We start from the raw sequence: 23514 nt of genomic DNA, 5'->3' as shown, positions 1-23514 counted from the left end.
ACTTCTCGAATTCACATTTTTCTGCTTTAGCATAAAGCCCGTGTTTTCTGAGAGTGGCCAATACTCTTTGTACATGTATTCTGTGCAACTCCAGGGTAGTAGAAAAAATAAGGATGTAGTCTAAATAAACGATGAGGAAATTGTCCAGGAATTCTCGGAAAATATAATTTACAAGGTGCTGGAAAGTGGCGGGGGCATTACACAGCCCGAAGGGCATAACCAAGTATTCGAAATGCCCGAAACGGGTTCGAAAGGCAGTCTTCCACTCATCGCCCTCGCGGATCCGCACCAAATTATAGGCACCTTGTAAGTTTAATTTAGTAAAGACTTGAGCAGAACGAAACCTCTGGAAGAGCTCAGGAACGAGAGGGAGTGGGTACCGGTTTTTTATAGTTATTTTATTCAAGTCCCTGTAGTCCACACATGGCCTAAGAGTGTGGTCTTTTTTCTCCACGAAGAAGATTCCGGCTCCGGCCGGAGAGGAAGAAGGACGAATGAAACCCTTGCTGAGGTTTTCATCAATGTATTGCCGTAGGGCTTCAAGTTCCGTCTCTGAAAGTGGGAAAATACGGCCAAAAGGGATCTCAGCACCAGGCAACAATTCTATTGGGCAATCATAGGGACGGTGAGGTGGTAGAGAGTCCGCCTTCTTCTTATCAAACACGTCCAGAAAACTATGATAGGCGGAAGGAACGTCTTGGCTGGCATTGGAAACAGGCTGAATGGCAAGACAGCTGGCAGGAGGAGGTATCTCAGGAGTCATACAATGTTGGAGGCAGTTCACTGATTTGAAGGATACTTCCCCTTTGGACCAGTCTATCAACGGGTTATGGGCCCGTAGCCACGGAATTCCCAGAATTACAGGAAACATAGGTGAGGGAAGGACGTCAAAGTGAAGAAGTTCCTTATGGCCAGGGCCAGTAGTGGCAAGTACGGGTAAGGTCTCCTGAATGAGGGACCCGGACCTGGGAGTGGTGCCGTCTGCAAGGTGGATTTTCAGTTTATGGCGCTTGGTCTGGAGTGGAATGTGAAGGTTTCTTGCCACAGAGATATCCAGGAAACAGCTGCAGGCTCCGGAATCAATGATTGCTGGCAGCTTGATCTCTCCTTCTGCCACCTGTAATGAAACAAGAAGGACTAGGTGAGCGGGAGAGGGTCCCGGAATTTGGAGATGCAGATGGTTGAAAGCAGCTGGCTTACTTGGTCTCACTGGGCAGTCACGGAGAAAGTGTCCATCTTCCCCACAGTAAAGACATAAGTTCAATTGCCTGTGACGAAGCCTTTCAGCAGGGGTTAAGGCTGTGCGGACCACTCCGATCTGCATAGGCTCTTCAGGAGACATTGGGTTGGTAGCAGTGGGTAGAGGAGCAGGAGATGGTGGCACCTTGGGTAACATCCAAGTAGGCTGATAAGACTGAGCTCGTTCAGACCTGCGTTCCCGCAAACGTCTGTCCAATTGGATGGCGAGTTGAATGAGCCCCTCTAATGAGGTGGGGGTCTCTACTCGTGCCAACTCATCTTTCAGGGTTTCAGACAGACCTAACCGATATTGGTATTTGAGGGCGGCCTCATTCCACCCTGTGTCTGCGGCCCACCTACGAAAGTCCACTGTGTAATCTTCTACAGGGCGTCGGCCTTGCTGTAGCTTATGGAGCGTAGCCTCGGCAGTGGCCATACGTTGTGGGTCATCGTACAGCTGTGCCATAGCCTCGAAGAAAACCTCAACGGAACTGACAGCAGGATCCTTCTGTTCCAGTAACTGATGGGCCCAGGACTGGGGTTCATCAGACAACAGGGAAATAATAAACCCCACTTTAACTGTCTCTAAAGAAAAAGTTCTGGGTTGCAGGGCCAGGTATAACAGGCAGGCATTTTTGAATGAATTAAACTTGCGGCGATCCCCCGAGAAGCGTTCAGGTATAGGTACTCTTGGTTCTGGAGGCGGAGCCATCATCGTAGGAGTTGGAGCTGACTGTCCAGAAGTTGCAGGAGCGGAGGTGGAGACTGCAGCGGGTGGATTTGGAGTCGCTGCCAGAGATGGTGTAGTCAGGTACTGTAAACGACCTTCCAGTTGGAAGTACCCATCCTGAAGATTCTTCACCGCCTGGGTTAATGCTGTCACTTGCTGGCACAGGGCTTCCAGCGGGGAGGCACCTCTCTCGGCTTCTGACATGGCTGGATGATACTGTCACGTACCTGATCCGAAGCCGGAGTGTAGAGAGGGCTCCCCTTGCGGCTAGGTGCAGAGTACCCCTGGAAGTGGGACAGGGAGTGCTGTGCCCGAAGTAGCACGGGTTGCCGGTTGGGATGACCAGGGTGGAAGCAGGAACCAACTTGGTGAGAAGTCCCAAGCAGGTCTGGAACACTTTGGCAAGCCAGGCAGTTACAAGGTGCAGACAGGAACAGACTGGGAGAAATACTGGAGCGAAGTCAGGAGCCAAGCCGAGGTCAAGTATTGGAGAAGACAACAGGAATCCGAGAGCAAGCCAAGGGGGTCAGGAGCCAGGAGAAGCAAAGTCAGACAGTCCGGGTCGGCAACGAGAAGGCAAGATCAGCAGGTTAACAAGGCACAGGGAACACGGGAGGCTGTTGATCATCCAGCAACTAGATGTTGTGGCTGCTGGCTTTAAATAGGCCGTTTGGCGCCAAGCGCCATTACGCATGGCGTACGTGCGTGCGCATTGGCGCACGCACATTCCTAACTGTGTTTGCCCGTGTTTGGGCACGCATGCGCATTCGCGCCAATGCGCGAATTCGCTGATTCCCCAGGATATTGGTAGTTCCCTGACAGGAAAGGAGAGCCAATCAGCGGCATATCCTCACAGGAGAGACCTGTTCAGGTAATTGCAAACTGCTTGCTTCGGGGGCATTTGGCAGGAGGGAGGGGCCAGGGGCACCAGCAGGGTTCCCGAGAAGCAGAAACACTGCACAGCGCAGGTAAGTATATTATTTTTTTTGTTTGTTTTTATAAAATTTACTTTAATATTACTTTAAAGCCTATAAAACCACTTTATATAAAAACTTTAAAAATTAAAAAACAAACACATTTTTAGGCTGCTATGCTACAAGTACAGCGCAGGATAGCGCCACTGATTTCTGCTTGCTCCACTGCAGCCTGGATCTAAATCAGGGCTGCTCTAATTTTTTTAAACAAAGTTTAGCGACACATCCCTTATTACCATCGCAGACTTGACAGCCCCTCATGGCCATAGGACCGTGTCAAAGGACTCCACACTCTGGGAAATTTATTGAATCACGGAGCTGTCAGTCACTGCAGTGATTGAAATAAGTGTCTGCTGCATTTATATTACCAAAATATCAGCGCACTAGGACTAAAAAACCCCTAAAGTGGTTGTAACCTAAAAAAAAAAATTCTGTCCCTTTAAGGCAGGAGAAATAGCACAGGGCTTTTGCCATGTCATTTGTCCCTTTCAACGTTGTACATCCTGCCTGTTCTTGTATTCCCTTTATCATGGCTACTGATCTCTAATAGTGTGGCCAGTTTACGTGCCTTCGTCGTCCAGCTATTTCCTCAGCGTCTCTGCATCTTCCCCTCCCTCTCCCCCTGTCTCTTCCGTAGTCTGTGTGAGAGCCAATCTCCTCCCCGCCTCTCCCCTCTCCTCTCATTTCTTTGTAATTCTATTCCCTGCAGCTGCTCCAGTGCATACAAAGTAAAGAAACATGTATTTATTACTTTAATCCTCTATGTTTTAGGTCCTTGTTCAGTACAGTGTGTGTTTTTCCCTAAAATTATAATGCTACATACCTTCTTTGCAGAGCCTTGCTGTCCACGGATGTACATGTGACCTCCCTCTGATAGCTTGCATTCAACAGAGGGAAATCTCAGCCCCTTCCACTGTACTCACTCGGGAAGGGAAACAGAGCGAAGTCACATTACAGGACAGCAGAGCTCTGCAAAGAAGGTATTTAGCATTATAATGTTAGGAAAATACATGCACTGTTACTGTACAAGGACCTAAAACAGAGAGAATCAAAGTAATTAATACATGTGACTTCACAACCACTTTAAACAGTACAATTTAACCTCACTGTTGTATTACCTTAACTCCCTAGTAGAAAGATATATATATATATATATATTCAACAACCAGCGTTTAGAAAATGTCAATTGTCCTCAAAAGTTCATCAAAACTTTCTCCCAATAGTCTTCATGAAATAAATTTTGAGCCTCTTCATTATGAATCAGAATAAAGTACATGCATGAAAAATAAGATGCTTTATGCCTCTGTTTCTCCTTTCTTTCACAATAGAATTTTGCAGATTAATCCTCTTCTTTCTATACCCGCTGTTGACACTCAAAAAAAAAAAAAAAACATAAAGGGGGGTGGGGGAGTTACTAAAGCACTCAGAATCTGGTGCAGCTGTGCATGGTAGCCAATAAGCTTCTAATTTCAGCTTGTTCAATTAGGCTTTGACAATAAAACCTGGAAGCTGATTGGTTTCTATGCAGAGTTGTACCAGATTTTGCACACTCCATCTTTAGTAAATAACCCCCATAATGTAGTGTGTCCTAACAAAACACACTATAAAGCTGGTAAATGTGCTGACACATCTCTGGATCACCAGTTGCGCTTGATATAAATCCACTGCCAATTCTTCCTTCCAGAATAATCCTCTTTCCTTTGCATTCATTATTAGAAGCTCCAAAAACAAAATATAGTGTAGTACATTTTAAAATAAGTAGCCCTTAGAGCACATTTCCATTATGTGCTTTAGTAAACCAGTGTTGTACATTCCCCAAGAATGTGCATCCTCATGCAACGATCTTTCAGTATCTGCTATTTCCCTTGAAATTGGTAATTGTGCGTTGTATCTCACTCTCCCCCCACACTCTGTCTTTGTTGCAGACAACTCCAATTGCAGTATCCAATAGTGCCAAAAAGAAAAAAATACTAAAGTAGTGTAACAACACCAAGTGCAATGCCACCACTTATTTTAAAACGTACTACACTATATTTTTTTATTTTGGTTTTGGGCCTTATAATAATGAATGCAAAGTGAAGAGGATTATTTTAGAAGGAAGAATTGATAGTGGATTTTTATCAATCGCAATTGATGATCCATAGGGCAAGGCTAGATATCATCCCATCTGTTTGTGGATGATAAACGGAGATAATGCATGTCAATGGGATAGCGGATGATACCACTGACATACGTTTTTGCGTCCGTTCCGTTTTTTTTAACTGAAAGAAAAATAGGTTTCTCTTCCGTTCCAAAAAACGGAACTGATAGGAAAGGACGCAAATTGGATGTTTTTTTGAGTCTATTATGGGACATAGCCCACTCTTGTGCATTTATAATCATGCTCTCGGTACTGCTTGAGGCATGCTGGTAGTAGTAGGAGTTGTCCTGGGCTGGCCTTTAGTCCTTTTTTTTTTTTTTTTTGCCAGTATCCACCAATCCTTTGGTAGGTGGCAGTATAGGTGAAAGACTTCTGTGTCTCTTACAAGATTCCAAAAAAGTATTTTAAAAGGAGTACAAAAATCCTGTTTTCTTTTCTGAAAAACAAGCATGAAAAATTGAGGCTGTCCTCTTTCTTTTATATTAGTTTTTTTATATAATAAGATACATTTTAGTTGTGTTTTACAGCTTATTTCAATGTCTTACATTCCAAAATAAAATACTTACAAAACTGCTTTTTTGTCACCATTGTCACTTGTCTCATTTCTGAAAATCCCTTTAACCATCAGAATCATGTACATCAGTTTTCCTCAACTCCTGTCCTCAGGACCCACTAACAGGCCAGATTTTAAGTATTACCTTGTGAAGATGCAGACTAGAATACTGCAATCACTGAGCAGCAAATGAGATCAACTGTGATGTAATTTAGTTATCTTGCAAACTTGGCCTGTTAGTGGGCCCCGAGGACCGGAGTTGAGGACCACTGATGTACATGACTATGTTTAAGTGGTTATACCGGGGTTATGGCTGCAGCTGTAAGCCAAAACCCCGGTATTTTTTTCAGCCAGTGAATCTCTCTCATCTAAAAGCAATCCTAGTGACTGAATAGATGCTGGATTGCTTTTACAGGTGGTGGGAGGGGACGACCCTCCCACTGCCCACCGGTGCTGCTGAATTACCATAGAACTGGCTGCCTGGCACTTTCTATGAGCTAGGAGGCTGGAAGTGACACAATGACGTCACTTCCAGATAGGGCAGATGTAAAAACTGCCTTTTTTTGGGAAAGCAGACCTGTAATGTCTTAATTCCTGTGATAAGAATAAAAGTAAAAAAAAAAAAAAGGTACAGTGTAAAAAAAAAAAAATTATTAAAAAAAAAAAAAAGTTTTAAAGCGCCCTCGTACCCCTACGCTCACGCACAGAAGGGAACTCATACATAGGTCGCATGTGCATATGTAAAAGGTATTCGCAGCACACATGAGGTATCTCCGCAAACGTTATAGTGAGAGCAATAATTCTAGCACTAGACCCCCTCTGCAACTCTAAAGTGATAACCTGTAAACAATTTTAAAGTGTTGCCTATGGAGGTTTTTAAGTATTGTGAAATAAAAAATTGCAACAACCAATTTTATTCTCTAGGGCCTAAAAATATAATGTTTGGGGGTTCTAAGAATTATCAACATGTATAAATACATATTATTATTATTATTATTATTATTATTATTATTATAAATACAAATAGTGGTCCATAAAGCGAACTTGGTGTTGATTTATTCACTTTAAGGTCATCACAGAAAACAAGGGCACTCTTTACGCCTGGAGGAAAATAAACTTTATCTCCAAATATTAAAAATTTACTTTACAATATAGACTCCCTCAAGAGCTGGTTCTGGCCAGCTCAGTAGATTGCTTTAAAAAAGGTCGGGATTCTTTCCTAGGTGTACATAAGATAACTGGATACAAACATTTATAGGTAAAGTTGATCCAGGGAATATCCGATTGCCTCCTGGGTGTTAAGAAAGGAATGTTTTCCCCTGCTGGAGCAAATTGGGTCATGCTTTGTTGGGTTTTTTTGTCTTCCTCTAGATGAATCAACTGTGGGTAAAGGATTGTGTATATGGGAATGTATGATTCCCCCCTCCCCCTTTTTATTGGTCTTCTATCAGACTATGTAAAGTCATTTTCCAGCAAAACAATGCTAATTATTACTTGCAAACAAATAGTGTCAGAAAAATGGTTAACAGTAGTGTTCACTAAACCTGTAGACCAGGGGTCTTCAAACTATGGCCCTCCAGTTGTTTAGGAACTACAATTCCCATCATGTGTGTGAATGCCAGAGTTTTACAATGCCTAAACACGTTTTACAATGAACTAAACACGTTATTTGACCTGTAAATAAAAGATTTTCCTTTACAATAAATAAGTTTATCATCCCTTATTGTACAATAGTATATTGCAACCCATATTTTGCATAATTTTGTAATCACTATAGAACCACTCTTCAACCATCGAAGGGTAAGCGGATGTTCTAAATGGGGTGGTCTTTAGCAGATATTTAAGTCAATATGCACTTTATCATGTGAATGAAATCAAAAGGGTAAACACTAGCATAGGACAACATGATTTTTAAAAGTTTACCTCAGACTGGAAAATTTTTATAAATGCATGCAAGTGTCTGAGTGGATTTTTTTTTTCTTGCAGGAAGTCTTGTTTGGATCTGAGCCTCAACTTCCATATCTGAGATACACTCCAACTGGTGGAAGAGGTGAGATGATGTAATATGTTTATTGTTAAGGGTTATAATTATAGTTAGAAATCACTAGAACAAATCCCAAAATTTAGACCGCCTGAAAAAAAATGTTCTTTGAGCAATTTAAATGCAGATAATGTTTTAGAGTACATTCACAGCAGTTGCTGTATTGCAGCGCAGTGACTGGTGTGCATTGTGGTGGAGGCAATGCTGAAGCACAGATTACTTTTCTCTTTAATTAACTTTGTTGAAATGTCAGACAGTGACATTTCATAAGGTTATCAGCCAGCGTGCAGTAACTCTGGAAAATATACCAGCTGCAGCCATGATCCCGTTGTCATTTTTTTCAGCTGCTCTCTATCTTTTTAACCGGTTGCCGACCGCCGCACGACTATATACTGCGGCGGTCAGCCCCGGCCAGGCAGAGTGACGTATCGGTACGTCACTCGCCTGTCACTGACTTGCGAGCCTATAGCGAGCGGGCGCGCGCCCGCCGAGGCGCGCGCCCGCCGCGGCTCGTTCACAGGCAAGTCAGTGCGTGTGACCGGCGGACTCGATGTCCGCCGGCCACACTACGATCGCTCCTGTGAAGGGAGAAAGACAGAGCAGCTTGTGTAAACAAGCTGCCTGTCAGTTCTCCCTGTGTAAAAGTAAAGATCTGACCGTTCTACTATGTAGAACGGTTGATCTTTGCTTTTACACCAATAGCAATGTCCCTACACAGTAGAAAGCACGCCCCTAGGACACACTTAACCCCTCCCTTCCCAATAAAGTTAACCCCTTCCCTGCCAGTGTCATTTTTGCAGTAACAGTGCATATGTATAGCACTGATTACTGCAGTAATGTCACTGGTAACCCCAAAAGTGTCAAAAATGTCAGTCAAGGGTCCGATCTGTCCGCCGCAATGTCGCAGTACCGAAAAAAAAATCGCAGATCGCCGCCATTACGCGTTAAAAAAAAAACACCAAAAATGACAAAAATCTTTCTCTTTGTTAGTAAACGCGATAACTTTTGCGCAAACCAATCAAAATACGCTTTTTGCGATTTTTTTTTACCAAACATAGGTAGCATAAAACAAATTGGCCGAAAAATGTTAAAAAATTTTGATTTTTACTTTTTTTTTTGGGGAATTTCATATAAAAAAATGTGAAAAATATTGTTATTTTTGCAAAATTTACGCTCTTTTTTTGTTTATAGCGCGTGATCAAAAAATCGCACAGGTGATCAAATACCACCAAAAGAAAGCTCTGTTTGTGGGAAAAAAAGGACGTCAAATTCGTTTAGGTACAGCGTCGCACGACCGCGCAATTGTCCGTTAAAGTCACGCAGTAAAAAATCGCAAAAAAACCCCTGGTCCTTTAGCAGCCAAATCCTCCGGGGCTTAAGTGGTTAATAAGCGTGATCCAAGCAGCTTTGCAGCTGCTTGATCACTGTTACGGCAGTCAGAAGGGAACTGCCCACCACTGTTTCTGGTCTCTCCCGTTCCTCCCCGGGGAGCCTAGGACCGCTGTCAGCAGCAGGATTGGCTGTGCACAGATAAAATGTAGGAACATGCATTCCCTGATCTCCTCTGACAAAAGAAGACAGAGGCAATGAGGATTTATTTTGTCGCTTCTAGTTTCAGAGCTGTACCAGCCAGGGAAGCATCTGTTCAAACCAGTCTGTGTTTGATCAGATGCTTTGAAGGGCAGGGGAGATATCAGGGGTCTAATATACCCCTGATGTCACCATAAAGAATACCTATGGCTGCCCAAAGTTATCACAAGGGGCTTGCTTCCACCCTTTGTGATAGCATTAAAGTTAAATAAAAAAAATATTAAAAAGTGTAAAAAAAAATAAAAAAAATGAATACTAAAAAATTTAAAGCATGACACATCATATTTTATATTTTACCAAAAAATTGGGTGTTGTGTTTGTGTGCACAAAATTTATTTAAGTACCTTTTTTTTCCTAAAAATTTGCGTTTGATTACCGACTACGCAAATGTGTGACATAAAAAAAATAGCAACAGCCATTTTTTTTTATTTTCCATGACCTTTGCTTTCAAAAACTCTTTAATGTTTGAAAGGGTGAGAAGTAATTTTCCAGCAAAAAAATGCAGATTTCTAAAATGTATATGAAAAATAAAAAAAATTGCCCCAGTAGGCAAGTGGTTAAAGCGTGGTTATAGTACTGTGGTCTTTACAGATTCTCAGGATAAAGACCAGCTGCTTTGGGATCCTAGTGTTCTCCCTGAAAGAGAAGTAGAGAACTACCTAATGAGAGTAGCAGAGTATCAGCTTGGGACTGGTGAAGCTTATAATCAAGATGAAGGGATTATCAGAGATAATGAACAGGTAAGAGCTACTGATCAAATCTCTAAAGGTCCCCCAGGAATTGTTTCCAATAATGAATAATGTAATATGTATGTGCTTAAAGTGTTACTTTCATCAAAATAAAATAAAAAAATACACATATGATGAAAAGTCCCTCATTAGCTAATTCAGCTTTTTTTTTTGTTTTTTTCCTCTGAGACCCCTCCACCATTAGATCCGTTATTATTTTACTTAAACAAGGTAACAATGCTGTTTATTCTGCAGTTAATATGCACAGGATGTTGTCATCCTGTGGATGGGGTTGCCTTAAGTTGGCCATAGAGGGATCGAAATTTGTCCAGTTAAGCAGGAGCTGAACCAGCTTTGATGCATTTATGGCTGTTCCCGTTTGACCTCTCATTGCTTGTTGGAGAAGTTTAATTTGATCGGCTGCAGAGCTAAGTGTATTCTGATGGCGGGGAGTCCCACTGTCAAAATACAATCACACAGCGGGGAGGATTCCCTCATCCGCATCAAATGTGTGGATGGGGAAACCGTTTCGTTTTTTCCACTCAGCCCGCTGGCTGAATGAAAAAAATGGAACTGTGTATGGCTAGCTTTAAGTGGACACAAAAATTTCTGTTTTAATAATACTGAGAGACTGCATCCTATGTGTAGTTTTGTGTGTTTTATTTTGCCTATAGTTCCACTTGAGCACATTTGCCATAAATGTCATAAAAGCATGAACATTTTTTTTTTTTAAGAAATTGAGAAAAAATAGAATTTACAGCGTATCTGTGTATATATGTGTCTGTTTCTTTATGCTTTAACCACTTCCCATTTGCCCCATAGCAGTTTTACTGATACAGGGCGGCTCTCCTGTGCAGAATTATGAATATATATCGCAGGCCCACTATAAGTCGCTGATCGCCGCCATTATGAGTATAAAAAAAAAAAAAAAATCCATAAATATATTCCATAGTTTGTAGACGATATAACATTTGCGTAAACCAATCAATATACACTTATTAGGATTTTTTTTACCAAAAACGTAGCAGAATACATATTGGCCTAAATTTATCAAGACATTTTAAAAAAAAATTTTTACATTTTTTTCTTTGAGTTTTAGTAGAAAGTAAAAAAAAAAAAAAAAAAATCATTTTTTTTTTTTTTTAATTTTCGGCCTTTGGTTATATCGCAAAAAAATAAAAAGCGGATAGATGATCAGATAGCATCAAAAGAAAGCTCTATTTGTGGGGAAAAAAATACATCAATTGTATTTGGCTACAGTGTTGCACAACCGCAAAATTGTCAGTTAAAGTAACACAGTGCCATATTGCAAAATATGGCCTGGCCATGAAGGGGGGTGGTATATCTTCCGGAGATCAAGTGGTTAATCTTGAAAAAAACTTCTTGTATAGATAGAACAAATGTTTGTTGTGCCAGCCCTTTATCAAGTTCACAGGTATCAAAACAACTAGTGATATTAGGGCTTGTTCACACTTGACTAAATTTCTAACGCTTAACAAATGCTCCTATACCATTAATATGGGCCTTCGACTCATGTTAATGAGCTTTAGTAGGGGGGGTTAAAAACGTTACCCAAATGCCATATACGCAGTTTTAAGCATTTGGCAAACGTTAAGGCTTCATATCTTCTTTGCGAGATGGGTTATGCTGCTTTTCCTTGGAGTAGGACATTAGGCAGAAAAGGGTTAACAAGGCTTAATTTCGCCTATAGGGCAGTCCCAGGGGGTATACTCCTCCCACTTCCTGCTCTAGGATCTCAGTTTTTTTTCTGCCTAGTCAGGAGTAAGGACCTAGCTCTCTACTGGAATCTCTGGTCTTGGCATCTTTTTTTCCTTTTGTTGTTTTTTCTTCTACAATCAAGTCTGATGATTGTGAGAACCACAATCAACCGCCGAACTGGGTGACGCACTAGATATCCTAGATCTTTATGGTCGTCGCAGTCTTGCCAGCGGGCGCATGCAGACTGTAGCTCAGCGCTAGGTCGGCCGTGACATAGCCCCACTGGATGGGGGCTGGCTTGCGAGTGAAACCCCTCGCGAGGACGCACATGACCTGGTCACGGCCTGAGTCTCAACGTACCCCTGGCCCGCAGCACCCCCCGTTCCAAGATGGGGAGGTGACCTGCCGGGAGTGGTGCCCGCCCGGTTCCAAAGGTAAGGTGAATAGTACCTCCCTCTGGAAATTTGGGGTGGACACGGGCCCCTCCCAGGGTCAGTAGGTTCCCCAGGTGCCCTACATACCCATGTGCATCCCCCCTCTCACTAGCGGGGTTCCCCCTGCACTCCCCTATTCCCCTTGGGATGCCGGAGTACTGTTAACCTTTTTACATTGGTTAAAAAAAACCGTCATTCCTCTGTGGAGTGTGAGGTGAGCTGTGGCTGGAAGCGGGGGGGGGGGGGGGGGGGCATGCACGCTCAGTGGCTCTGGATGCCTGTTTTTTGTGCGTTTTAGTCCTTTGGGGGGGTCCCTCTATAGGCCCTCCTGGCCTACTACAGTACCTCATAGAACTCAAAAGGTTCCCTGGAATCCCCCGCCCGCCATGCGGCGCCGCCATTTTCCTGTAGCCGCATGTGTTGAAGTTCGGCGGTAATTTTCCTGTAGATCGGCGGCCATGTCCCGTGGTTTCCCATAGTGTAATGCGGCAGCTATTTTCTTGAAGCCGCTTGGAGCAGTGCTCAGTAGGCGGCCTCTAGTGACAGCACGGCCGTTTCCTTTGCCTTTCGGAATGGCGTGCTGCAGGCAGTTGGCGCCCTTCTCTCTCTCTCCCTTCTGTGTACGTTTGGTGGTGAGTCCTGGGGCGGTATCTCTCTGCTTTTCTGCTATTGCAGCGCTGCTGGGACCTGTGGTGCCACCGGAGACAGCGGTGGGGGTGTGTGTTCACAGCTTGCCTAAAATTTTACATTGCTTTTGCTGACGGCCCTAGGGTGCCATGGAGCCCCTAGTACATGTGTCACAACCCGTCCCATCCTCAGAGAGGGGGGACCCTTTGGGTCCCACTCTGCCATGGTGGCCATGGCGGGGGTCCTGCAGTCTCTGGTGTCTAAAGTGGACATGGTTTTACAAAAGAGACCTAGTAAAAAGTGCCCTCTGCCTTCACCTGTTTACTCTGCCTCCTCAGATTCTGAGGCTGATTTGGCCGACGCACACGGGGTCTGCGGCCACACACTTTAAGTGCTCTGACAGTGAGGATGATTCCTCTTCCACTACATCTGCTCAAGAAAAGGCGCTTGTGAAGGATTATATCTGATTATATCAGTTGCCCAAACTGATTATATCAGTTTGGGCAACTTTAGAAAAAGGATATCACAACGGATACTGCGTCGGCTGCACCAGTGCAATTTGGCACCCACAGACCATCCAAGGTGACTAAGGTGTTCCCCTTTCCTACCTATTTCGACAATATTGTCGCTAGTCAGTGGGGGTCCCCAAAACGCATTGTCAGGCAACCTAAGCGTTTCGCTAGGAGGTATCCTTTTGAGGAGTCCCTCTTAAAAAAACTGAGAGTGCCACCGGTGGTGGATTCTCAGGTTTCTAGGTTAAATAAAGTCGTGTTACTACCAGTGGAAGACGCTCCATCCTTTAAAGATCCTGCAGATAGGAAGACTGAATCTCTGGTCCACCCTCTTTTTACCGTGGTAGGTTCAATCCTGAGGCCAGTGTTTGCCATAACCTTGGTCTTCCAGACCTTGACGGAGTGGGCTAAGCTTTTACGCCAGAATTTGAAAGAGGGTCAGCATCCTAATGAAATGGCGGAACTGGCGGCCAGTTGATACAGGGTTTACAGTATATTTCTTTATCGTACATCCCGGGACACAGAGCCGGTAATAATGATTATCAGAGTCATACGCTACCTTTAGGTGATTGGACGCTGGCAACCAATAGACAGGAAGTTCCTCCCATATAACCCCTCCTATACAGGAAGAACTCCAGTTTTTTTGCCAGTGTCTTGAAGGTTGTGGTCATGGCTGTTAAAGCTCTTCAATCTTAAATGATGTCCCAGTAAGGGGGCATTTTGATCGGATCCATTCGGATGGCTAAGCGATAAGTGGATGGTACCCAAGCCTTGGCTAAGAAGACCCGAGGTTTTGTCTGTAATGTGACCCATCTGGGCGCAGGATAAATGGAACCCTGGTTATTTATTATCCCAAGGAGTTTGCCAGCAGGGTGCTCTACAGGTCCAAGGGTGTTGTCCCCATGAAAAAGGGGGACCTGGTTCTTGAAGGTTTGACAAAGCCCGGTGTGATGGGTGAAGTTTGGGTCCTGTATAGGACTCTGCAACGGGACTGGTAAGTCTGTTCCTTTTTCCCCTCTCTTTTAAAAAAATTAAAATAAAAAAGACTTTGCAGGGAAGGAATTGCACATTTTTTCTCCTGGGCTGTAGTACCATGTTTTGGCCACTAGATGTTGGAAGAAATGTATTGTGCCTGTGTACCTTCTGTGTCTGGACTCTCCAGTCAGCTGGGCTCTGTTTCTCCATATATCTCTATGATCTCTATGGTCATGGGCTTGCACATGGATCGCCTCTCACTCTTCTAAGCGGTACTTTCTGGCTGAATCTGACTGTTTCTCTGCTAAGCTGAGCTGCTGACCGGGACCTATGGGTCACAGAGTAGATTGCAGTTTTTGTTTGAACAGGTGAATTTGGAGGCTTGGGAACGGCTACACGGTAGGAGAAGGGTGGTTGTTCTGTAACAGCTGTACAATGCTGGATAAACAGTTTTTGTCTACCTTTTGTGCAACAGGTTGTTACCTCACTTCTGGGTCTTACTTTATGTAAAGCAATGTCTTCCAGAAAAAGAAGGGCGGGGGGGGGGGGATGCAGCAGTGAACGAGACAAGTGTTCCTGCATCAGGATTAAATAGTCTTAGTTTGGCCATTTGAACCATTTTTAGCATCTCACTCAGAGGCTACTGATTCAGTCCCTCACTGAAATGGTTCAGACAGGGTTTGGATGGCCTCCTTTTTTTCTTTGGGTTCTTGGCGCCCTCAGCAGAATTCCCAGGCTTTTCCTTTACACCTTTAGTGTATGAGAATTTGGATCATCCTGCCTGGTTGTTCATGCCTCCAAAGAGATATTCTTTGCTTTATCCTATGGAGGAGAAATTCAAGAGGAAGTGGTGTATGCCTTCAGTAGATGCTGCTATTTCTTCTGTGAACAAGAATTTCACCTGTCCGGTTGATAATGCCCATGTTTTTAAGGATCCAGCAGATAAAAAATTGAAATCATTACTTAAAGCTTCCTTTTGCCATCGCTGGCTCTGCTGTTCAACCAACTATAGGGGCTATAGGAGTTTGCCAATCCTTAAAGGATCGTTTTAAAAGGGTGACTAGAAGTCTGCCTATTCAAGGGGGAGTTTTCTGAAGATTTGGCGGAGTTTGCTCACGCCTGGTGTTTTGTGATAGATGCCCTTAAGGATTCTAGCCAACAGATTTCCTGAGTTGCTCTTCTCTCTGTTCATATGTGCAGAGTACTATGGCTTAAGACTTGGTCAGCAGAATTACCTTGTAAGAAACTGACAACTTTTCCTTTACATGGGGAACGTCTCTTTGGTGAGGATCTGGATAAATACATCCAGAAAATTTCAGGTGGGAAAAGCGCATTGTTGCCGGTTAAAAGAAGGATTAAACATCCATCTTTTAAAGCTCCAAGTGTTACGGTACCTCCTAACACGTCAGCTTCTAAGCAGTTCTGATGGTCTCAGCTCGCCAGGGTTTAGAAGACCTCAAAATCAAGGTCAGAAAAAACCCTGGGCCCAAAAGCCTGTTAAATCAGGTTCCAAATCTGCCTTATGAAAGTGCTCCCCCACTTGTTCAGGTGGGGGGAAGGCTCCTACAGTTCTCAGAAACTTGAGAAGAAGTGGTGAAGGACAGGTGGGTCTTGTCCACAGTGGCACGGGGCTACATGATAGAGTTCCGAGTTTCCTCCTTCTCGGTTTCTGGGTTCAAATGTCCCTATTTGCCCATTAAAAAAAGAAGTCCTTGTTCCAGGCCCTAGAACATTTTTGGATGCAGGAAATGGTTGTGGAGGTTCCAACCAGCGAAAGGTTCACAGGTTTTTACTCAAATCTTTGTACGGTGCCAAAACCAAATGGCGAGGTAAGAGCCATTCTAGATCTCAGAGCTCTGATCCAGTATCTGACCATTCGGTCTTTTCACATTGGAATCAATCGGCTCTGTGGTAACCTCTCTAGGAAGAGGTGATTTTCTGGCTTACCTGGTTAGATAAATTTAGCCCTTTTTAGGAATTATGTTTATTGCTGTGTTTTTCCCACCCCTCATGCTGACACCACTTTGGGATGTCCCATCTGTCAAAGAAACTGTGTCCGTCAACGAACGAAAGAGAAAACTAGATTTTTGTCTTACCGTAAAATCCTTTTCTCCGATGTTCATTAACGGACACATCACCTCTGTGGAGTAGTGTAGTCTTCTACTTTAGTCTATGTAGTCTTCTGACACTGCTTGTTACAAAACTGAGATCCTAGAGCAGGAAGTGGGAGTATACCCCCTGGGACTGCCCTATAGGCGTAGTTGAGCTTTGTTAACCCTTTTCTGATTAGTGTCCTACTCCTAGGAAGAGCAGCATAACCCATCTGTCAAAGAAGATATGAAGCGGTGTCCGTCAATGAACATCCGAGAGAAGGATTTACGGTAAGACAAAAATCCATTTTTTTTTTAAAATGGAAAGTGACATTACAGGAAATAAACTAATTTTAACACCCCAAAATCATGCCACAAACGCCTGCCAGCATTATTACAGACTTGAATGGGAGGCATTAAAAGGCTTTAATTCTGAAGCAATGCGACTCTAACGCTTCATGTTTTGATATGAACAGCACTGTGTGTGGTCCATTCAGACTTGTATAAAGTACTCGAAATTTCTACTTGAGTAAAAGTACAAGTGCTCGATCAAAAAATTACTTGAGTAGAAGTGGAAGTGCTCGCAGAAAAAGTTACTTAAGTAGAAGTACTAAAGTATTCAACATTTTTTTTACTTAAGTATTGCAAGTAGTTTTTTCAAAAAATTTGCTACTTAAGTACTAAAAGTAAAAAGTACCAGTAGTTATAAAAAAAAAATTCTACTCAAGTACTGAAAGTAGAAGTACAAGTACTGTGTTATGTAGTTATTAAAGAAAGAAGTCAAAAGTATGAACACCATATTGTTTTTATTATTTCAAATGATTTATTCAAATGATTAACCTGTGTTTGTTAGTAGTTTCTTGATGCACTTTAAGCGCTGTAGCACCATTTATTTGTTTGTTTCATATTTTCTTTTTATTGGAAAGATTTGGTATAGCAGCTTTTATTATACACAGCCTTTATTTTCGTATGCGCTGATTTACAAATGACATACACATTTTTTTGAGCTTTATGCAACCTGCCATCTACTGTTCTGGCAGTGGTAATTTTTTTAAAAGTAACGAGTAACTATGCAGCACAAAAAAAAAATACTTGAGTAGAAGTATCGAAATCATTGAAAAAATGTAGTGAAGTAAAAGTAGAAGTAGGAGAAAAAAATTCTACTCTAGGAAAGTACAGATACCGCATTTCGGTACTTAAGTACAGTACTTAAGTAGTTCTACTTCGTTACTATACATCTCTGGGTCCATTGTATCATTTGCATACACTTTTTAACCACTTCCATACAGAGCAGTTACACCCCCTTCCTGCCTAGACCAATTTTCAGCTTTCGGCGCTCTCACACTTTGAATGATAATTACTCAGTCATAGAACGCTGTACCCAATCAAATTTTTTATCATTTTTTTCACACAAATAGAGCTTTCTTTTGGTGGTATATAATCACCGCTGGGTTTTTTATTTTTTTGCGATATAACTAAAAAAAGAGCGAAAATTTTGAAAAAAAACACATTTTGTTTTCATTTCTATTATAAAATTTTGCAAATAAGTAATTTATTTTCATAAATTTGGGCCAAAATTTATACTTCTACATATCTTTGGTAAAAAAAACCCGAAATTAGTGGTTATTATTTAGTCTGTGTGAAAGTTATAGAGTCTACAAGCTATGGTACCAATCCATTGAAAATTGATCACACCTGATGTACCGACGTCCTATCTCATTTCTTGAGGCCCTGAAATGTCAGGACAGTACAAATACCCCCCAAATGACCCCTTTTTGGAAAATAGACATTCCAGGGTATTTAGTAAGAGGCATGGTGAGTTTTTTTGAAGCTGTAATTTTTTCCCACAATTCTTGGGAATATGAAGAAATAATTGTTTTTCTCTTACGTCCTCTGACAGTCGCCGCCCACTCATACAGTCTGCACTTCTGGGTATTGGTCTTATCCACAGGAGTAAGCTAGGCATAAGATTTTGTTAGAAAACATTCACAAAACCTTTGTATAGACACACCTACACGGGGATGTCCCTCTGGTCCAATACCCCCAGCTAGCAGCATTCCCAAATCAGTTTGTCTTTGCCTAGCATAGGAGTAAGGCTGGCTTTTCCCTGGCTGGGGCTGCAGTCTCAGCCTTTTTAATTCTTATTATTTTTTCTCTCTGAGAAAGTGTTTTTTCTTTTATAATAGCTTTTTATTTGTTCCTGTGCTTAGTCGGACTTGGGAAGACTACAGCGTTTGCGGGCTGGGAATCGCACTGGTTATCCTAGGGCCTTATGGAATCCCAGCCTGCCATCGAGCGTTAGCAGGCTATGCGTACGCCCAGGCCTCTCAAACGACCATGTCCCTGTACTCAGGGCAGAGCCTGCGAAGTGGCTACTTCGCCTGGGATGTCTCAACTGCGGTACGCCGCGTGTTGCTAGCGTCCTTTTCGGCTGACGGCACCACCACCCAGAGTGGGAGGCTTTCTGTCACAGAGCGGTACCCACGTTTCGCTGGACCGGTGATTACCATGCTACCCCTCTGTCTATTGCAATTGTCTGTCGGGGTGTGTATGTGGGCCCTCTGTTTATGGGGATGGCAGTGCACATGGATCTGTGATATCCCCCTCATGTCTGTCAGTACGGTCCCTGTGTGTCCCTTCCCGGTCCCTGCGGGGGCGCTATGGCGGTTCTACCGCTGTGTGGGGGGTTGCGGGGGTCCCTGATGTCCCTGAGGTGCTTCGGCAATGTTTTGGGGGTACAGACATGGTGTGTGGGGGCCGCGATCGGTGTAAAACCGCGGGGCCGCCATTTTAGGTGTGGGCAGGCTGTTTGTCCTCATTGTGAGGGCAGCAGCCATTTTCTGCTATTCTTTTGGCGCCCTTCGGGCGCCATCTTTAGTGTGTGCTCTATGTTTCTTTAGGTGAACAGCGGCCATTTTCCTGGAGCCTTCTCCATAGACTTGTATTGGCAACCATTTTCTTGTGGCTCAGAGCTGTGTTCTGCCTCTAGTGGCGTGAGGTCACTTCCTTTCTTCTCACAGGCAGATCGAGCTGGCAGCGTGTGACAAGGTATAGGCACACTTTGGGGGATTTTATGGTGTTTCCTGGGCTGCATTCCTGCTGGCTTTCATTCCTTTGCAGTTTTTAGTAGCACAGGCTTAGTTCCTCATTGCGGTGCATTTGCGGTGGGAACCGCGGTAATCGCCGATTTAAAGGGCCAGCGCCTTTTAAATTCTGAAGTGCTATGATGGAGTTCCAGGATAGCAGTTTCCCCCCTGCTCTGGTGGAGGGTTCAGGTACTCCTGAATCCTCGGCTATAGTCTCGCTTACTGCTGCGCTTGCGACTTTAGCGTCAAAAGTGGATTTGTTAATGTCTGACCGGGCTTCTAGGAAACGGCCCAGGTTTTCTCAGTCTTCTGATTCAGAGCCAGATATGGTTGCCATGGACAGTGTACCCCCTGAGGGGTCTCAGTCCTCTCGGTTGGATGTGGAGGAGGAGGATGAAGATTCCACCTCCGGTTCAGCAAGAGAACGCGCTGCAATGTCTGTGCTTATTAGCGCTGTGAAAGACACGCTAAATTTAGATGATGAGCCCCCACCTGTCGGATAAGCGGTCTTCCTTTGGGACCCACAAAGCTCAGAAGTCGGGTCAGGTTTTTCCCTGCCCCGCTGAGTTTCACAAGATCGTGAATGAACAATGGCGCAATTTAAAGCGCAATTTTGTGGTGCCCAAGCGTTTTCAGTACCGTTATCCCTTTGCGGTTCCGGTGCATTTGCGCTGGACTGTGGCTCCTAAGGTGGACCACACTGTGTCCAGGTTGAATAAAGCCACTTTAATGCCCGCAGAGGATTCTCCGGTGTTTAAAGACCCGGCGGATAGGCGGGTGGAAAATCTTACCCGCCACATCTACATGGTTGCGGGTTCCTTAATGAAACCCGTGTTCGCTTCCGTAATGGTCTCTCAGGCTGTTGTGGAGTGGGTCAAGGTGCTTAAATGCACACTTATTGCTGACTCCGCCCCTCCTGCTACTCTGGAGATGGTGGATCAAATTATTCAGGCTGTTTTATACGTATGTGACGCGGCCCTGGATGAGGCTCCTTTAGTCTCACGCCTGTCTGCAGTTGCTGTAAAGATTTGTCGCATCGTTTGGTTGAAAAGCTGGTTAGCCGACCAGTCTTCCAAGAAGACAGTGTCTGACATCCCTTATGCCGGGAGTCCTTTGGGCGCCATCTTTAGTGTGTGCGCTATGTTTCTTTAGGTGAACAGCGGCCATTTTCCTGGAGCCTTCTCCATAGACTTGTATTGACAACCATTTTCTTGTGGCTCAGAGCTGTGTTCTGCCTCTAGTGGCGTGAGGTCACTTCCTTTCTTCTCACAGGCAGATCGAGCTGGCAGCGTGTGACAAGGTATAGGCACACTTTGGGGGATTTTATGGTGTTTCCTGGGCTGCATTCCTGCTGGCTTTTTATTCCTTTGCAGGGTTTTTACCAAAGTGTTGGCTCCTGTTCTTGCCTTGTTGCGGGTTCAGGGGATTGCCATCCTGGGGTACCTGCACGATCTCCTTTTTAAGGTCGAGTTCCAGTGCCACTCTGTTGCGCGATCTGTCAACCACGGTTCAGATGCTCCAGGAGTTTGGGTGGACCATCAATTTTCAGAAGTCGACATTGTCCCCTTCTGTTCGTCTCCCTTACCTAGGGATGATTCTGGACTCCGCCCAGGCGAAGGTCTTTCTTCCGGATGACAAACTCCAGACTCTGCAGGACGAGGTCACGTCCCTCAGGGACAATGAGTTCTCCTCGCTTCAGACCTGCATGCGGTTCCTGGGCTTGATAGTGTCGGCTTTTGAAGCGGTACCGTTTGCACAGTTTCACACACGATCTCTGCAAGCGGAGATCCTGACCAGATGGGACAGGCATCCTCACTCCTTGGAAAGGAGGATCTCTTTGAGCCCTCAAGTCAGATCGGATCTTCTGTGGTGGCTTCAGTCTCCGGCTCTGCGGGAAGGAAAGTCCTTTCGACCGTTGCTATGGACTGGTAACCACGAACGCAAGCCTGTCGGGCTGAGGTGGTGTTCTGGGCAATCTGTCTGCCCGGGCAACTTGGTCGGAGGGAGAGTCCGCCCTTCCGATAAATGTCTTGGAACTGCAAGTGATCAGGCTCTGTTTGCTCTCTTGGGCGGATCGTCTGCGGGGCTGTCCAGTGGGTGCGGGTGCAGACGGACGCCACTGCAGTGGCTTACATCAATCACCAAGGGGGCACCAGGAGTGCCCGGGCGGCCAAGTTAGTGGCCGAGATTCTGTCTTGGGCCAAGACACCCTGTAGTTTTCGGCAGTTCACATTCCAGGTGTGGAGAACTGGCAGGCGGACTATCTGAGTCACGACCCTGGACCAGGGTGAATGGTCCCTACACCTGGAGGTGTTTCAGATGCTGTGTGTGCGGTGGGGATCCCCGGATGTGGATCTTTTCGCATCTCGGCTAAACAACAAGGTGGGAAGGTTCGTGGCAAGAACACGCGACCCTCTGTCAGACGCCTCGGACGCGTTGGTAGTGCCTTGGAATCGGTATCCCCTGATTTATGCCTTTTCCCCGATTCAGTTGTTGTCCAGATTCCTTCGCAGGTTGGTCTCTGAAGCGAGGTTGCTGATTCTAGTGGCCCCAGACTGGCCACGCCGGTCTTGGTGCGCGGACATCATGCAACTGGTCGTCGAGCCTCCCTGGCGGCTCCCATTACGAGACGATCTTCTGTCTCAGGGGCCGATCTTCCATCCTGCTTTACAGTCGCTGGCTTTGACGGCGTGCCTGTTGAAAGCCAGGTCTTGAGAGACAAGGGTCTCTCGTCGACAGTCATTCCTACCTTACTCAAGGCTAGGAAAGCCTCGTCCGGTAAGATTTATTATCGTACCTGGAAGGCTTATTTCGCCTGGTGTGAATCGCAGGGGTTCCATCCCCGCTCTTTTTCGGTGGCAAGGGTGTTAGCGTTCCTGCAAACCGGTGTGGAGCAGCGCCTGGCGCTGACCACTATTAAGGTCCAGTTATCTGCGCTGGCCATTCTTTTTCAACGCCCTCTGGCGTTGAATTCCTTGATCCGCACTTTCATTCAAGGGGTTTGTCATCTGGCTCCCCCTAGGAGGGCACCATTGCCTCCTTGGGACCTGAATTTGGTTTTGTCCGTTTTGCAACGTCCTCCCTTTGAGAACATCCGGGAGATTCCTCTGCCGGTGCTGTCACGGAAAGTTGCCTTTCTGGTGGCGGTCACATCAGAGTGTTGGAGTTGGCGGCCCTGTCGTGCCGCTCTCCCTATCTGGTTGTTCATAAGGACAAAGTGGTCTTGCGACCTCATCAGTCCTTTCTTCCGAAAGTGGTTTTGGATTTCCATCTCAACGAGAACATTGTCTTACCTTCAATGTGTGCGAAGCCTAAGCATCCTAAGGAGTTTGCCTTGCATTCCTTGGATGTGGTAAGGGCGATCAGGATTTACCTGTCGTCTACTGAATCCTTCAGAAAGTCGGATTCTCTTTTTGTCCTTCCTGAGGGACCTCGGAAGGGTACGGCTGCGTCTTCGGCAACCATTTCCAAATGGATCAGACAGACGATTGTACAGGCGGTTAGTGCGTCTTGGGCCTTCCGCCATCAGGCGTCGGTGTCCCAGGTGTGCAAGGTGGCGACCTGGTCGTCCGTGCATACCTTTACTAAATTTTACAAACTTGATGTTCTGGCATCAGCAGATGCCTCTTCTGGCCGCAAAGTTCTGAGTGCGGCAGTGCCTTAGGGGAGACATGGCGGTTTTTAGCCTGTCTCCTCCTGTTGGGGTTTTTTTCCCCCTTGGTTATTTTGCTTTCCTGGGTTTGTTCGCTCCAGTTGAGCTTTCCTGTTACCCAGTGGTTACCTTTCTGGTTCAGATAAGGTTCTTTTCTCTGACCTGGGTGCTGCGTTGCCTTTTAAAGGTTATGTTTCCCACCCCTCACATTTACACTGCTTTGGGACGTCCCAGAAGTGCAGACTGTATGAGTGGGCGGCAACTGTCAGAGGACGTAAGAGAAACTAATTTTTTGTAAGAACTTACCGTAAAATTATTTTCTCGGAGTCCTCTAACAGTCGCCGCCCTCTGCCCCTCTTTTGGTGTTCATGGATCTCTATACTGCTTGCTACCAAACTGATTTGGGAATGCTGCTAGCTGGGGG

At 44.8% G+C, this 23514-nt stretch overlaps 1 protein-coding gene across 2 annotated transcripts in view; it reads left to right on the top strand.

The window, feature by feature from the left end:
• The window catches only part of MIER2 (MIER family member 2), a 130525-nt gene that overhangs the window by 31501 nt on the left and 75510 nt on the right, over positions 1 to 23514 (top strand). For both annotated transcript variants that reach the window (XM_082243459.1, XM_082243460.1), the window contains exons 6-7: positions 7623 to 7686; positions 9859 to 10007. In XM_082243459.1, the coding sequence (XP_082099585.1) occupies positions 7623 to 7686; positions 9859 to 10007 (213 nt within the window). The remainder of the gene's footprint in view (positions 1 to 7622; positions 7687 to 9858; positions 10008 to 23514) is intronic.

This window comes from Pelophylax lessonae (assembly GCF_965119305.1).
Source record: "Pelophylax lessonae genome assembly, chromosome: 1".
NCBI classification, from domain to species: domain Eukaryota; kingdom Metazoa; phylum Chordata; class Amphibia; order Anura; family Ranidae; genus Pelophylax; species Pelophylax lessonae.
Note: the sequence above shows the minus strand (reverse complement) of the source record. Positions and strands in the feature narration are given on the sequence as shown.